The following is a 15853-nucleotide window of genomic DNA, read 5'->3' as shown; positions in this document are numbered from 1 at the left end:
ATTTTTTAGGGTGTAGGGTGTACAGTCATTTTGGTCGTCAGGCATTTGGTATCAGAACTTGATGATAATCACGAAGATCAAGATAGTGAAAATAATACACAGTAGCAGCTAACATTTGGGCATTTACTATTCCCTAGTCTCTATGCTAGACGCTTTACCTGTGTATTTCAATCAATTTAATCCTTTAACCCTCCCCATTAAAAGACAGATATTATCCCAATGGGCCATCTCTAGGAAATGCGTGACAATTTCTTTTTCATCATATCTTGAGTCCTGAATATCTGGGATAATGGGGGTCTTCGGATTTGGTAGATTAACAGTAACTAGCTTCGCCTCTGAGAACATCTTAGAACAACGATCATACAACGTACCTAATAGTGACAAACACTTCCATCCTTTTACTGAGCCTCAAGCACACAGCAGCGAGAGACTGTTCAGCGTGAGGCACGACTTTCTGAGGGCAGGCTGCCCAAGGCTCCGCCCACGGGCCCCAGCCACGCCCCCGGAGCAGGTAGGCACCGCCTCCTTCAGCCACCGGCAGAAGTAACTTTGCGCTTGCCTCTCGCGGGACCTAGGATTTTTGGAGAGATTTCGATAACTCAGGCAAAGCAGAATCTCGCGAGAAGTTGAACCGGAAAAGTGAGGGATGGGAGAGGCTTCCGGCGAAACTCGGAAGACGGGCTGAGCTTTTGGTTCCCTGCAAGCTTAAGATGCATGGTGCTCTTGACTTCTTGTTTGACCTCTCCTGACGGAATGATGTTGACCCGGGTGAGGGCTGGGATCCAGCCGGGTGCCTGTGACTGAACCAGAAACTTTATCGACCGACGGCGTGGCGAGGGAGGGGGCTGGGATGTGGGAACTTGGTGATCTCTGGGTTTCTCTGGCTTCAGTCCAAAGCTCTAGAATAATGCCGAGTGTTTTGACGCTTGTTCGTGAGCGTTCTCTGTCGTTTTCTCCCAAGACTCACATCCGCCTCAAATAACCTGTCTGCAGTCCCGCCTGCAGACTTTAATATCCGCTCCTTTCAGCTTTGAGCACAATGCAAGCTCTTGGAGGGCTGAGACTCTCTACTGTCCCTGGGAGCTTAAAGGATATCTGTTACATAGGTAAACTTTTCTTGGATGAGTAAATGAAATAGAACTGCAAGGACGTTTCCACAGGAAACTAGAGTGAATTTTCTTCTAAATACATTTTATTTTGGAATAATTTTACATTTCCAAAAAAATTGCAAAGATAATAAAGACTTCCTGTTCCCATTTCACCCAGTTCCCCTAATGTTAACATCTAGAGTGGCTTATTTAAATTAATTTTGTTCCTTTGACACACATTGCTGTGTTAACACCGCAATTCTGCTTTACCCTTTGCTTTACATTTGAGCAGTAATCATTTGGAGAAACCTTTTTTTCATAAGTAGATAATACAGTTTTGTTATGTGTGAGGTACAACTCTTACAACATAAGAACTAGTAATTATCAGGGAAAAAAAAGTGTTGTTATCTTAAGAAAAAAGACTGTACTGATAATGTTGAAGATCAGTAAATTGGTAACAGAGTTTGTCAGCAACCTTTTCTTATCATCATAGCTGAAAGCAAAATCAGAGAGGAAGGTTGCAAAACAGCTTTGCAAAGTTGTATTGGATCATTTTGAAAAGGAATATTCCAGAGAACTTGGAGATGCCTGGCATACAGTAAGGTTAGTATAATTCATCTCTTGATGCTGTATGATAGAACAAGAAATAAACCCATCTGGGGGAGGGGTGCTGTGAAGATAAAAGACAAAGGAATCTAAACCTGGTTTCCATTTCCTGCTGAGGCTTCAGAAGGGAGAAGGAGGAGGAAATAGATTGGCTCATGGGAAAATGGCAAGGGTAGAAAGAAGACTTTGTAGTGATAATTTTGTTGTAAGCAAAAGTTGTTATGACCTTGGTGGACTGCCCACCAGTTTGACAAAATTAATTATACTGTAACAGAAAAATCTGAAAGAAAAATTTTGAGGATATTTGACTAGTTTCTGAAATTCAGGAGATAATGCAACAAGTCTTTAAAGCCAACACTGCTTTATCTTAGCTGAAGTCACTTTATTTGGTAATCATATTTCTTCCCCATATCTATAGCTGGTTGTGTTTTGAGCACACATGCCTGTGCCCCCCCCCACAAATTATTTAAATGTATTATAGAAAACAGAAATGAGAAATATTTAATGCCTAGATGTGAGAGAAGTTTGATTTGTATGTTTAGTGAGTTTTGTGTTTGGTCAGTATGTTGCTCTATGGGTTCTTTACATTGAGTGTCTGATACAGTATACCATACACTATGAAATACAAAGAGCAAGACAATCCCCAGGACCAGTTTTCAGACGGTCTGTTCATGAAGGAGGAGGTGCATGATTAAAACTATATAAACTGCTAATTCCATAAATATCCCAGTAGAAATAGGCAGGGGTACCTAGTCTTATCTAACAAAGCCTGATGGTGCCAGCAGAGACCTGAGGAGAAGCCAGGTCTTGGTGATTTAATAAAGTATGAAGTGGTTCTGAAATAATTTTAGACAAACTGTTTTAGAAACTTGTAAATACTGTAACGTGAAAATGTAGTTTATAGTTGTAGTTTTATTTCAAAGCTAGATTTTTAAATGCGTGTCTTCTATCACAGAGAAGAAAGAGGAATGAATAGTGAAGTGTGTAATTAATTCATGAGGTTTTCAGTATGCAGAGTTACTCAAATAGAATAGGCAAATAACCAAATACCTATGGCATGCTTATTATGTGCCAGGCAATACTGACTTTTTTTGACCCTTAGAGCAAACCTCTGAAGTTTATTTCCCACTTTTCACCTGAGGGAACTGCACAGACTTTAAGTAATTTGCCCAAGTTCACTCAGCTGGTAAGTGGCAGAACTGGGATTTGTACCCAGGCTCTCTGGTTCATGAACTCCCACGGGTAACCCCTATTCTATATGCCTCTCATACCTGGGATGTAATTAGGCATAAATGGATGATTAAAAAAAAAATTTCAAGAGGTGTATTGTCTTCAGACTTTATCTGGCTGCTCAGACCCTGTAATGAGTTATTTTTCTATTTACTGTGCTCAGACAGATTTAGAAATTATTATTTGACCCTAACCAAACTGAGCAGTCCATTTAATTAGCCATGCCTTCTGGTTCATCTGCCTTTTTGTTGGGTTTTCATGGTAATTTAAGTTTTGCATAAACGTGCTAAATTTGCCATAGGCAAAATAAAGGCTTTCTCAGCTTAGAAAGTAGTCTGAGCATGGAGGATGGCATGGAGAAATAAGAACAGAAATACTTTTGTTTTTTAACTATTTATTTGCAAGACGTAATATTGTGCTTGCAGAGTCTATGTACTTCCAGGGAAAGGTGAGTGCATTTTTGTGCTATCTAGAAAGCTAATAATTTACTCAGTATTTTTAGTTTTCTGTAGTAGTGGGGTAGGTTTAGTGTTTATTTTAATTTTATCGTTTTGTAAAAACTCTTCTTGCCATCACACTCTTAGCAGCCCTTTGAAGTCGGGAGTTTACCCGGATTCAATTTTTGCCCTTCTTGTTACCTACATGCTGTCCTTAAGGTGAGCCCATTCATGGCATGACTCTAAACTTCCCTCAGTGTGCTGTCATCTCAAGTGATGCAGCCCTTGCCAAGCTTAAGTGTTTTCTGATAACTTTACTTAGTTTTGTACCAGGCAAACTCAAAAGCATATTATTATTTTCCCTTACCAAACCTATGTTGCCATTTGCTGCTTGCATATTCTATCTCAGTTGAAGGCACCACTATCAATTCAGTTTCCTTTTTCCTCCTCCACACTTTTACTACCTTTTAGTGAAGAATGAACCTTATTCAGAGATAGGTCTGACATTTGCCCTCAGCTCCTTGGAGGTGATCTCTAAGCCCTTGGAATGCTCTGCCTAAAAGTCTTTGCCTGGGGGCTTGGGCAACATGGGGGAGTGTAACAACGTGATGTGAGGTGGGGGCTCTGGGCCATCGTATCAGCTAGGGCTCCTGCCTCCAGCCTCCGGAGGGGCTGGAGACTGAAGGTCAGCTGAGTGGGTAGTCAGTCATGTTTGTGTGACTGAGCCCCAGTAAGATCTAGACACCAAGACTCCCTGGTTGGCAGTACTCCTGTGCATATTGTCACACATTGTTAGGGGGAAAGGTTATCCTTGTCCATGATTCCACTGAAGAGGACAACTGGAAGCTTCATGCTTTGAACTGTCCTACACCCTGCATCCTGCATCTCTTACCTTGCGTGATTTTAACTAATAAGCTGTAACCATAACCATGAGTGACACAGTGAGTTATAGCTTATAATATAGCTAATAAAATAGCTTTTAGTTAATAATCAACCTGAGAGTGGTCTTGGGGAACCCTAACTTAATAGTCGGTGTCAGAAGTAAGGGTGGTCTTGGGGTCTCCCTAACTCTGTACTACCACCACACACCACTACCCTGCCCCCATCAAAATCTAAATGCCCACCAAGTGCTTTTGCTTTTACCTGAGAAGTTACTTAATTTGGATCTCCTTTTTTTTTTTTTTTTAACGGTACGCGGGCCTCTCCCGTTGTGGAGCACAGGCTCCGGACGCCAGGCCCAGCGGCTGTGGCTCATGAGCCCAGCCGCTCCGCGGCACGTGGGATCCTCCCGGACTAGGGCACGAACACGTGTACCCTGCATCGGCAGGCAGACTCTCAACCACTGCGCCATGAGGGAAGCCCTGGATCTCCTTTGTATCATCACTGTTACTATTTAGTTAGGCCTTCATTGTTTCTTACCTGACATATTGCAACAGCCCTTTTCCATAGTCTCTCCCCTTTAGTATTTGTTTGTTTGCTCAGTTTAGCATCCGCTTTTATGACACTATATGCCAGACAACGTTCTAATCACTTTACAGATGATAACATAATCCTGTACAGCCCTTCGAGGTAGTTATTATTATTTCCATTTTATAAATAGGAAAGCTGAGGCATGCAGAGGTTAAGTAACTTGCCCAGTTATACTCAGCTCACATTTGGAAAAGCCCTGGGAGCTTGTCTTACCCACTCTGTCATGCTGCTTCTCAACGCTGCCGTATTGCAACGTGTCACTCCTGGGATACTGGCCTCCTCTGCTCCCCCACTGTCTGCAGTATTACATTTGGACTAAATGTCTTATCATGACTAGACAGGCTCCGTCATCTTTTCGGGACTGAGTATGCTGTTCCCTCTGCCAGGAATGACGCTCTCCTTTTTCCCTCTGTACAGTGGTTAAAGTGGGGGTTCAGATCCCACCTGTGCATCTTGTAGCTTGTGACCTAGGAGAGTTCTTTAACATGTCTGTGCCTCACTACCCTTGTCTGTAAAGTGGGAAAAATAGTATCTATTTCATGTAATTATTTGGAAAGAGAAAATGAATTTACATATAAAAACAAAGTGTTTAGAATATTGTTTGACGTATAGTAAGCCCTCAGTACATGTGAGAATTATTTTTATTACCATTACTGTAATAACAGTATGGGACATCAAGCTGTCCCATATGCGCTTGGCAAAATTAGTTCTGCCCTTTGTGTTTCCATGGCATTTTGATGATACAGCTGTTGTAATTCGTTCAAGGTTGTATGGTCATAATTTACTGACTTGTCTCTTCCCTGACAAGGGAGGGTCTTGAAGAACCAGGATCTTAAGACTTGTGCAAGTGGTCTACGTATGTATTCACAACTTAGGCAGTGTTTATATACCAGGCATTGTGCTAAGCATTGGGAATACAAAGATGAATTATATATAGTCTGCCCTCAAATATATATGAGGGGAGGATTAATTGGAAATCTTTATGTACTTTGGAAATTTTGTGTGCACTTTGTGGAAGGCAAAAAAAAAAAAAAAGCCATAGTTAAGTCTGGCCTGTCTGTAAATATATATATATATATATATATATATATATATATATATTTTTTTTTTTAACATTCTCCTCATTAACCCAGAGGTCACATAGTTCACATATAGCAGTAAAAAATATTATATAACCAGATAGCATTACCAGAATCTGTGAAGGGGGTAGTGGCGGTGGAGTGGGCTGGTTGAGGAAAACAGAAATGAACTAGTATCTAGATTTTTATTTTGACCCTTATTTGGCTTTACACACATTTTCAACCTTAATCTGTGCACACCCTGTGTAGTAGTAACTTTTAGCCCCTTTTAGAGTCAGAGATTAGAAAAATTTCCAGGTGTCTCAGTTTATGGCCAGTCCAAGCCTGTGACTTGAAAGTCTGTGCCTTTTCCTCTACCAAGTGTGCTGCTGCGAAGGGTCTGGAGTCCCAGTCTTGGGAGTGTATGCACATGTCTCCTGATATAAGGGACCCAAGGGACTCCTTGTGTGCAGTCTTTTCAGCCTTTTGTTGTCTCCACCAAACACAAACCTCCACTCAGGACTTCCAATCTGAGGTACTGTGGCTAACAAATATCGACATAGATTGCCCTTCCATGAGAAACAAGGAGGAAACAATGTCAAGAAGGAGTAGGAGGTAATCAGTTCATTATTAGACTCTGTGAAGAATAGAAATAAAATGGCACGAAAACATACCTTGATGCACTTCCATGAGGTGATTTATTCTTGATTTCTAAACCAGACTTTTAAAATGATTGAATGAGCGCCCTCTAGTGGGTAATAATAGCAATAAAACAAAAGGGATTTCTGTATTTTAACCATGAACGTTTAGTGGGTTCTGTAATCTGTGCATTTATACAGAACTAAGCAGTTGTGCTTAGTGATGTGTAGATAAGATAATATTTTATCCTCATCATTAGTTAGGAAGGTTGAATGGAGAATAGAATAGTAAGAGAAAAGAAAATCACAGAAAAGTTGAAAATCATGTTATCATACAACAAACATTGTCCAAATAATATATTATGCAATTTTTAAGGGATATGTGAGCGCAGGCAAGTTATAGCCATCAACTTCAAGATCCTCGGCTTTCATGTGTGCTTTTTCAGGAGATTACTCCGCTCCCCTGTTGCCTAAGGGGGTACTTATTCCCCTTTACCAACCTGCCCTTCTACATTGTCTTTGTCCCACTTTACAAGAAGGGTCACACTTTCACCATCCTGACTCTTCCACGCTGCATTCCTTCAGGGTGTCAAAACTCCCCCTGCCAGAAACTATTGGACTGTAATTGTAAATGACTAAGGACTACTAAATTCTTTGACAGGTCAGATGGTCTCCAAGTTTTGCTTTCAGCGTAAGTAAAAGACCTCCAATTGAGTTGTCAGCCAACAGATTATTTAAAATATTTTTGAAGATATGTCATTTAGTGATTTGAGATCATAACCCAGAAAGAATTTTAACAAAACGGAGACATTGTTTTAACAAAATATATTTAATTCTCACCTACTTTTTTATTTTATTTTATTTATTTATTTATTTTTTTTCCGGTACGCGGGCCTCTCACCATCGTGGCCTCTCCCGCCGCGGAGCACAGGCTCCGGACGCGCAGGCTCAGCGGCCATGGCTCACGGGCCTAGCCGCTGCGCGGCATGTGGGATCTTCCCCGACCGGGGCTCGAACCCGTGTCCCCTGCATCGGCAGGCGGACTCTCAACCACTGCGCCACCAGGGAAGCCCACACCTACTTATTTAAGTGAAGGTTTTTCTCATCCCTTCTAAAAACTCAAAATAGGAATTGATGTTGAACCCTGATCATTATAGCACTAGGTAATAGTCATTGCTGGATGTACGAGGAAGAAAAAGCTCATTTCATTAAGAGATTCATTTCCTATGAATTTTTCCTTTTTATGTTTAAATAATTATCAAATTATTTATAGATTATCAAATTATGTTATTTTGATCAATTTTGTACTAGTAATTTTATTGATGACTAATCCAGAAGTTACCATAAAACACTTAGAGCTTTAAGGCTACAGTGAATACAGATATAGTATATACACGTGCGTGTGTGTGTGTGTGTGTGTGTGCGTGCGTGCGTGAGAGAGAGAGAGAGGGGAGAGAGAGAAATACGATAGGGTAATAAAGATTAAAAGCACAAAAATGTATTAGGATAAAGTTATATGGGGAAATAAAATGTAAATAAAAGGGAAAGGAACAGTGTAAAATTTCCACCTGTTCAAGAAGAGTCAGTCCATGAATTTTTAAATGGACAATGCTGGGTTTCAGAATCACTCTGGTATTTAGGTTCCACTGGATAGATTTTAAAAAGTGGTATAATTTGTCTTTTAAAATGTCAATTTTTACAGTATGCTGGAAATTACATCCTTAAACATATGGTGAAGACTTTGATGTCAACTTAAAATGTTCCGGAGGGTACATAGTTTTTTTCAGAATGGTATCAGTGGAAGTACTAGCAAAATATTTGCAGGTCACTGATCTTCTAGGTCCCCGTTCTGCTGACTGCTGGTGTGCTTGCACTTCTGGCCTTGGAGTTTATTAAGTGACGCAGCTTCAGACTCCTCCTCATGAATCTTGAGAGGAGACCTGGAGTGTGGCGCCTGGCCAGTGTCTTCTTGAGTCTTCTAATATGTGCTCCCTCCACTGTCTGCTGGGCTACTTGCCCATCCATCAGAGCTTTTGAAGTGAGTAGCCACCAGCATCAGGGCATCATCCCACCAATGCAAGTGCTGGAGGGTATGTGGGTGTGTTGGGGGAAGACGAGGTTACTGGCAGGTGGGTGCTGAGACCCACATTAATACACAGCTTTGCTTTCTCAGGGCTGGGAAGTACCAGCCCGAGCAGCCTTAGCAGTCACTTCATTGAATTGATCCTGTTGCAGCTGGTTCCCAAGGGCTGCGTATGTCAAGCTTCAGGGAGAACGGGGCCACTGGCACTAGGTGAGGGTTGGGGTAGAAATTCTCTTCTCCTTCCTGTCATATACCACTTGTGCTACAGTACCAGGGCCCCACACTCCTATTAGGCTTTAAAGCCAGCGGATTTTGAATCAGGGACTTCTCTTTAAACAGTGATGTGACCTTGGGTAAGTTGCCAAATCTCTGAAAGCCTCAGTTAGCTTGACCTCTAAAATGAGCATAATAGCTGCCCCTCAACGGTTGTTGTGATGGTGAAATGAGGTAAGCATGCAAAAAGCACATAGTAAGCATCTGATCAGTAATTTTTATTATCATTCATATTATCCAGGTGAGATGGAGTGGGTGGATTGGGTGGTAGATAGAGAGGCTTCCCTGGGGAGATAAAGCCTAAACTGCCCAGTGAATAGCAAGTAGGAGAGTTCAGTCAGGCTGAAGGGGGTGAGAGAGGAAGGGTCATTCGAAGCAGAGGTAGCAGTCTGAGCTGAGGCTGTTAAAGGCTAAAGAAAACTTGCTCATGGAAGAATTCAGGTAGGTCCGTAGCCTGGGGGTAGGTGAAGAGGGATCAGAAAATTTATTTGTTCTCAGCAAGGGCTTATTTTATCTAGTTGTTGAAGAATGAGAGAGAATAATTTCTGAAGATTCCTGCCTCACTCTGCCATAAGTCCATGTTTTTAAATCTGATGAGGCTCTCCCCCCTGGAGTCTTTCAGTGACTTCTCATTTATAAGAATTTTAAATTTATAAGGTAATATTTTAAAACTTTATCATCTTATTCTTGACCCATATAATCTTCTGCCACATTAGACTACTTTTAATTCCCCAAAGGCACTGTCCGTCATACCTTTGTGCCTGTACACGTGCTATGGCCGCTATGGCCTTTGCCCTGGAATTTGTATTTTCATTTCATCCTGTGGCTAATTCCTTCTCATCCTTCGAGATTTAACATATTGGACAATGTACAAGAATCAGTAGTGTTCCTAAACTAACAGTCCTTTTATACAGTAAGGTTAAGTGAAATATGCGAGATTAATAATCTTTACTAAGGGATCTGAAAGAAAATGTGAATAAATGGAGAAACATATTGTGGTGAAAGTTGGAAAGAGTGAATACAATAAAATGTTAATTCTCCCCAAATTTAGTGCATTTAATATAATCCTAGTCAAAGTTATCTATTTGTCTATACAAATATTTTATAAAATATTTTTAATTGACCAATTGATTCTCATGTTCATCTGAAACAATAAACATTCTAAGGTAGCTTTGGAAATTGTGAAGAAAAAAAGAAAAAAGGATGGAGATTTGTCCTGCCAGATATTAACCAATTGAAAGTGTATAAAGCCAATTGAAAGTGTCTAGCCCTTTGTTAGCTAAGGGATGGACACATGATTTAAAGCCAAGCCACTTTAGTCTGTATTAATAAAATTATGTTTCTGAGCATTATTTCCCTGTTACTACATGATTCAAAACTCTGGATAGATATTCATCCAGTTTGGAGGGTAAGATTAGGATGGACTGACATAAGGTTTACAACCGTGGCATTCATAGGTTTCCTTTTAGGGTCCAGTGTAATGCATTGGTTCCCAAAGTGTGGTCCTGGGGATCAGCGCATCAGTATCACCCGAGAACTTGCTAGAAATGCAAATTCTCAGGCTCTACCTCAGACTTACAGAAAGCCCCTGGTGGGGCCCAGCAGTCTCTTACAGGCACTTGATGCACGCTAGAGTTTGTGAAGCATGTTTTTAAAGAGATTGTCATCCTCTGGTGTAGCTGAAACGCTGGGCTTCTGTGATGCACCATCATAGTAAGAGGCAGTGAAAAGAGGAAGTAATTTCACTTGTTAGCCTCAACTGAAATTCACATGGCACACGTCCAGAGTCGCAGGTGTTACATTTCAATCCAGCCATTCCTCACATAGGCCACACCAGGGTGAGTAGCAGCTGGAATTTACTTAATTGACCATGGTTAATGAGGTTCCCAAATAACTCAGCTAGAAAGGTCAGCTTGTAAGTAAATATTTCCTGCTGTATCATTTGTCAGTTGATGTGAGCTTGTGATTGTCAACAGATCTAACTGTTGGACCAAGTAAAAAATTAGGAAGGTAAATCTGTTGGAGAGGTGGGGGCAGGGAAAGCCTGCACCATCGATCCATGAGTGATTTTTAAACCATCCTTGTTTTTGTATCATCTGAGCCACTGATTGCCTCATTAACTCTTACTGTAGTGTTCACTGTAGTTAGCTTTCCATACTTTTATCTTCATCAGAGGAAAACTTGAACACTCATTCCTTTAAACACCCTTTAATGATAGTACTTTTCCCTTCAATATTAATAGACTCAGGTTTTAAGTTTTGTCTCTAAGAAAAACGCTTCCTTGCGCAAAGAGTGATAGACCAAAATCTATTCTGATGGATTTTGAGGTATGTTAAAGTCAGGCCATGTTTTTTTGGCAAGATAATCTGCAGGGAGGGACTAGACTGAGGCAAGTGAGGCGTTCCTCTGGTGCAGAGCCCCTAAAACTTGGTAACCAAGGTAAATACTATTTTAATGACCAAAACTGATACAAAAGAAAAAACCCATGAGGAACAAAATATCAAAGTTTTAAATATAGACAGGAACATAACAGTACTGGGTTGAGCAATATGGGAGCCTAAGGCAAAGGAAAAAGTCTGTTATACTACTCCTGGCTCTGAAAATCACAGGTAAGTAAAGTGTAAAACTAGGACCACATTCCCTCACTTAGTAATATAAGATTGTATTGCTGTGTATAATATTAATATCCCTCTGTTTTTCTTTTTCTCTCTAGGGATATACTAACATCTCCATCATGTTGGCAATATGCTGTGCTTCTTAACCGATTCAATTATCCTTTTGAACTGGAAAAGGATTTACATTTGAAGGGCTATCACTCACTCTTTCAAGGATCTTTACCCTACTATCCTAAATCAATGAAATGTTACCTTAGCAGAACTCCACACAGAATGCCTTCAGAAAGACACCAAATTGGAAACCTAAAAAAATACTATCTCCTGAATGCTGCCTCTCTTCTCCCAGTACTGGCTCTGGAATTGAGGGATGGGGAAAAGGTTCTGGATCTGTGTGCTGGCCCTGGAGGCAAATCAATAGCTCTGCTACAGTGTGCTTATCCAGGTAATGTACTTTTCTTTTCATAACTGACAACTTTTAAATATCTACATGTTACAAAATACTTTTAAAGTATGCGGGGAGAAATGTAAGACTGAGTTTGCAGACTTTGAAAGCCTAAAATCCAGGATAGTGTGGAAAAGAATGGAAATATTAGCTGAGGAAATAGTGTAAATAACATTTTTTTTCCAGCTACTTAATTGGCCGGTAATTGGGAACAAAACTACAAAATTTTGTGAACACAAATCTATCATATAATGTCATTAGCTAATAAGCTAATGACAAAGATTTTTAAAATCTTATTGTTCCTTTTACATTTGAGAGTCTTGTATTGATATCCTTGTCATACTTCTGTGCAACAAAAACATATACATTTAAAACAATATACATTTAAAAACATACATTTAAAATCAATTTTTGTATCATTGGACCATAAGGTTCTAAGAGTTCTGTCCAATAGAAATATAACATGAAATACATATATAATTGAACATTTTTGAGCAATCTCATTAAAAATAGAAACAAGTGAAATTAATTTAAATAATACATTGTAACCCAGTAAGTCCACAATATTATTTGAACATGTTATCAAAATAAAAATTATTAATGAGATATTTTGCATTCTCATTTACTTACAAAGTCTTCGAAATTGGTATGCATTTTACACTTATAGCACATTTCAGTTTGGACTAGCCACGTTTCAAGTGCTCCTAGCCTCATGTGGCAAGTGGATGTAGTATTGGACAGTGCAATTCTAAAGATTTTAAAAGTTCTTCTGAAATGACTTATCATTACTATTATTAGTGGTACAAAAATGATGAAATGTATGTAATATACATTTTTATATATATATTTGTTAAAATAATGCATTCATTATATTTTTTTAATGAGATGATGGGACGTTTAAGCTATTACTTTAGGTTTCCCTGAATGAAAATTACTTATGGTTAGATAAGACAGGGCTCAGCATCAATTCTGTCTGGTTTTTGTTTGTTTGATGGTTTTGTTTTTATACGTGCAAATGCTGTTCACATAGCTAGAAAGATGGTGGGAATTGTGTTATAGTAATCTCACTAGTTCTTTTAACTCCTGAATTATAACCCTAAATCACATAGATCTCTTTCACCAAGCATTATTTTAATCATTTACTATGTGAACACTCTTTAGGTCTGTTTTCGATTTTGAAGAAGGCAAAGGATTAGAAACCATCTCAATTTAAAAGGGCTGTGTTGCCTAATTAGGAGACCCATTCACTTTCTCAGCCAAAGCACCAGTGTGTTGAACTGCCTTTGTTTGGAGGGCTATGGAGGTTTCTATGCCCTGGAACAACTTGTAATAAGATACTGGATGGGTGGGAAGCTTGCTCCTCATTTGTAAAGTTGGTGAAGGGCCGTTATCCTAGGAGAAGCCCTGACCAGAGGTGTTCTCCTTTTTTAAGAAGTTGATGATCTGAAAATTAATTCTTTTGAAACTATCTAAGCCTGCTTATCCCTTAAAAAGTTGTTATGTATCCCCAGGGCATGCATATGCTAGTTTAAGGACTGCTACTTTGTATCTTCCTTTGATAGCATTCCTATTGAAATAGATTACAAACATTTTTATGAGAACTGTGAATCCAGTTGTACCAGGCATTGGTACAGATATATCAGTTAACTGTATATTTAGGTGAAACCATACTGTGTGTTTTCAAATTGTGGTTAAAACTCTATTATTGAAGCTTGCTGTGTTGTTTTGTAAGAAATCACAACGAAAGAGATTATTTTGTTAGGTTATTTTATTATTTTTATAATTTGAGCTGAAAGTGAAATTTTATGGACTCGTGTTATAAGGAGTATTTGTCACTACTTTCACTGTGTGTTCTTTGACAGTACTCTTATTTTGTTTGTTGCATCAATTTTGAATATAGAATTTTTAGTATTGTGAAAGATGGAAGAGAGGTGCCAAATTTGGGTATCATTTTGAAAAGAAGACATTTTAATCCTAGATTATCCTCATTAGTAGGCTATAAATGTTTTACATGTTTATGGTAAGGAAATTCCAGATTAGGAATCCAAAAGCAAACAGATATATTCTAGGAGTTTGAAGTGCAGAAGAATCGTCCTGTTCTTACATCAAGGGCAATGAATTACAGGCAGTGTTCCAAGTAAAGTAGCTTTTCATCTAAGAAGGGCTAATGATAATGGTTTACTAAGAAGTACAGATGTCTTCATGCTGATGCTCAAAGCCCAAATTAGGTTAGCTACAGTGCTTGCATTTGGAATGCAGAAGCCATCTAAAAAAAGCTTTTATAAGCAAAGCTTAAAATGATGGCTGCATTAAGTGTGCATTTATCCACTGAATTTCTTTACATCAATACTGGCCTTTCTTTATTCTGGGCCAGGAGGCTCACAGCTTTGAATGATTAAAAAGCTCGTATTTTAGGATGATTAAAAAAATTAGTCTACTTCTCTTCTGATCCAGCTGCCCCCACCTGTTAGCACAGTGAGGGATTGTCCACTGTTTTTTGTTGTTCTGCTTTTGTCAGCATAGCCTTCATAATGTCCTGGTGTTGATAGAAAAAGAGAAAACAATTCTGATTCTAAGTAGGAAAGCATTAACATATTACGAATGACCCAGCTTGATGGAGTGGCTTCATCAACTTTCTTGCTGAGGGCTGACATGAAATTCTCTTTGCTGTCAGTAATACTCTTTTTACATCTAGTTGGCATTTGGTGGTAGAGAAGATTAGAAAGACTCCTTTCTTTACTGAAATTGCTTTTGCCCTCCTTCCTGCTCCCTTATCTCCTAGAACTCCCTGCATTAGGTGCACCTTCTTTTTGAAAAAATACTAGCGATGACCATTTTGGAACATGTAGTAAAAAAATAAAACATAAAGCCAAGACTCCAAAATGCTATTCCTGAAAAACCACAATGACTTCTTCAAGAATTTTTAAAATTCACCCCCTTTTCTACTTAGCTGAAAAAAAGAAGATTTGGTTTATTTTTGACAATTTAAGCATGAAATTCTGTCTCAATGTAGTGAGTCTTAGTATATATATGAATCTTGGATTGTGATGCCTTACATTATATATTTTAAAAAGTAACCAATCTAAGCCTATTTCAAATAAAATCTATGTCTAGACCAAACAATAATATAGTATAAAGTTATATTTCATCTGAGAGTTATTTTAAAATGCTGAATTGAGAATCTTGACTAAAGCTACAATTTAATGAAAAGCTTCCCTGATTTTCAGGTTTAGCAATTTGAATATTCTTTATTATAATGTCATGTTTCACATCAAGTCAGCCACATTTAGTGAGCACATACATTGTGCGAGGCATTGGATGGTAGGTGTAGAGCTCTGAAGGATATAGAGATAACTAAGACTTCTGTTTCCTGTGGTATGACAAACTATGTATTTTAGCCAACTCTCCTGCTGAAAATAACTTAAAAATATGGGATATAATATTAAAGAAGAACAAAATCTTTTTAAATGAGTCAATGATCTGCAAATACTCAGTGGCCCAAAATTAAGAGATTGGGGACTTCCCTGGTGGCGCAGTGGTTGAGAGTCCACCTGCCGATGCAGGGGACACGGGTTTGTGCCCCGGTCCGGGAAGATCCCACATGCCGCAGAGCGACTGGGCCCGTGAGCCATGGCCACTGAGCCTGCGCGTCCGGAGCCTGTGCTCCGCAACGGGAGAGGCCACAACAGCGAGAGGCCCGCGTACCACAGAAAAAAAAAAAAAAAAGGGAGAGAGATTGGGAACCTAGGAGGTAAATTGAGCATTGAAGCTGGCTTTTCACTTGAGAGCATTTGCTTCCTCCGAAAACTTGCACGTTGATTTCTGGTGCTTCATGAACATGTGGGAAGAAAAAAGAAGCCAGATCCTGCTCAAATAGAGCATCTACTAGGAGACTAACTTACGTAAAGTTGAA

At 39.3% G+C, this 15853-nt stretch overlaps 1 protein-coding gene across 1 annotated transcript in view; it reads left to right on the top strand.

Moving 5' to 3' along the window:
• The first annotated feature begins 646 nt into the window (after window positions 1-646).
• NSUN3 (NOP2/Sun RNA methyltransferase 3) overlaps window positions 647-15853 on the top strand; it is a 59224-nt gene continuing 44017 nt past the window's right edge. Inside the window, exons 1-3 of the mRNA XM_007101618.4 lie at window positions 647-768; window positions 1582-1691; window positions 11597-11940. Of these exons, the coding sequence (XP_007101680.2) occupies window positions 715-768; window positions 1582-1691; window positions 11597-11940 (508 nt within the window). The 5' untranslated portion in view covers window positions 647-714. The remainder of the gene's footprint in view (window positions 769-1581; window positions 1692-11596; window positions 11941-15853) is intronic.

Source organism: Physeter macrocephalus, chromosome 1, assembly GCF_002837175.3.
Source record: "Physeter macrocephalus isolate SW-GA chromosome 1, ASM283717v5, whole genome shotgun sequence".
NCBI lineage: Eukaryota > Metazoa > Chordata > Mammalia > Artiodactyla > Physeteridae > Physeter > Physeter macrocephalus.
The sequence above is the reverse complement of the archived record's forward strand: the minus strand, read 5'-3'. Positions and strand labels throughout refer to the sequence as shown.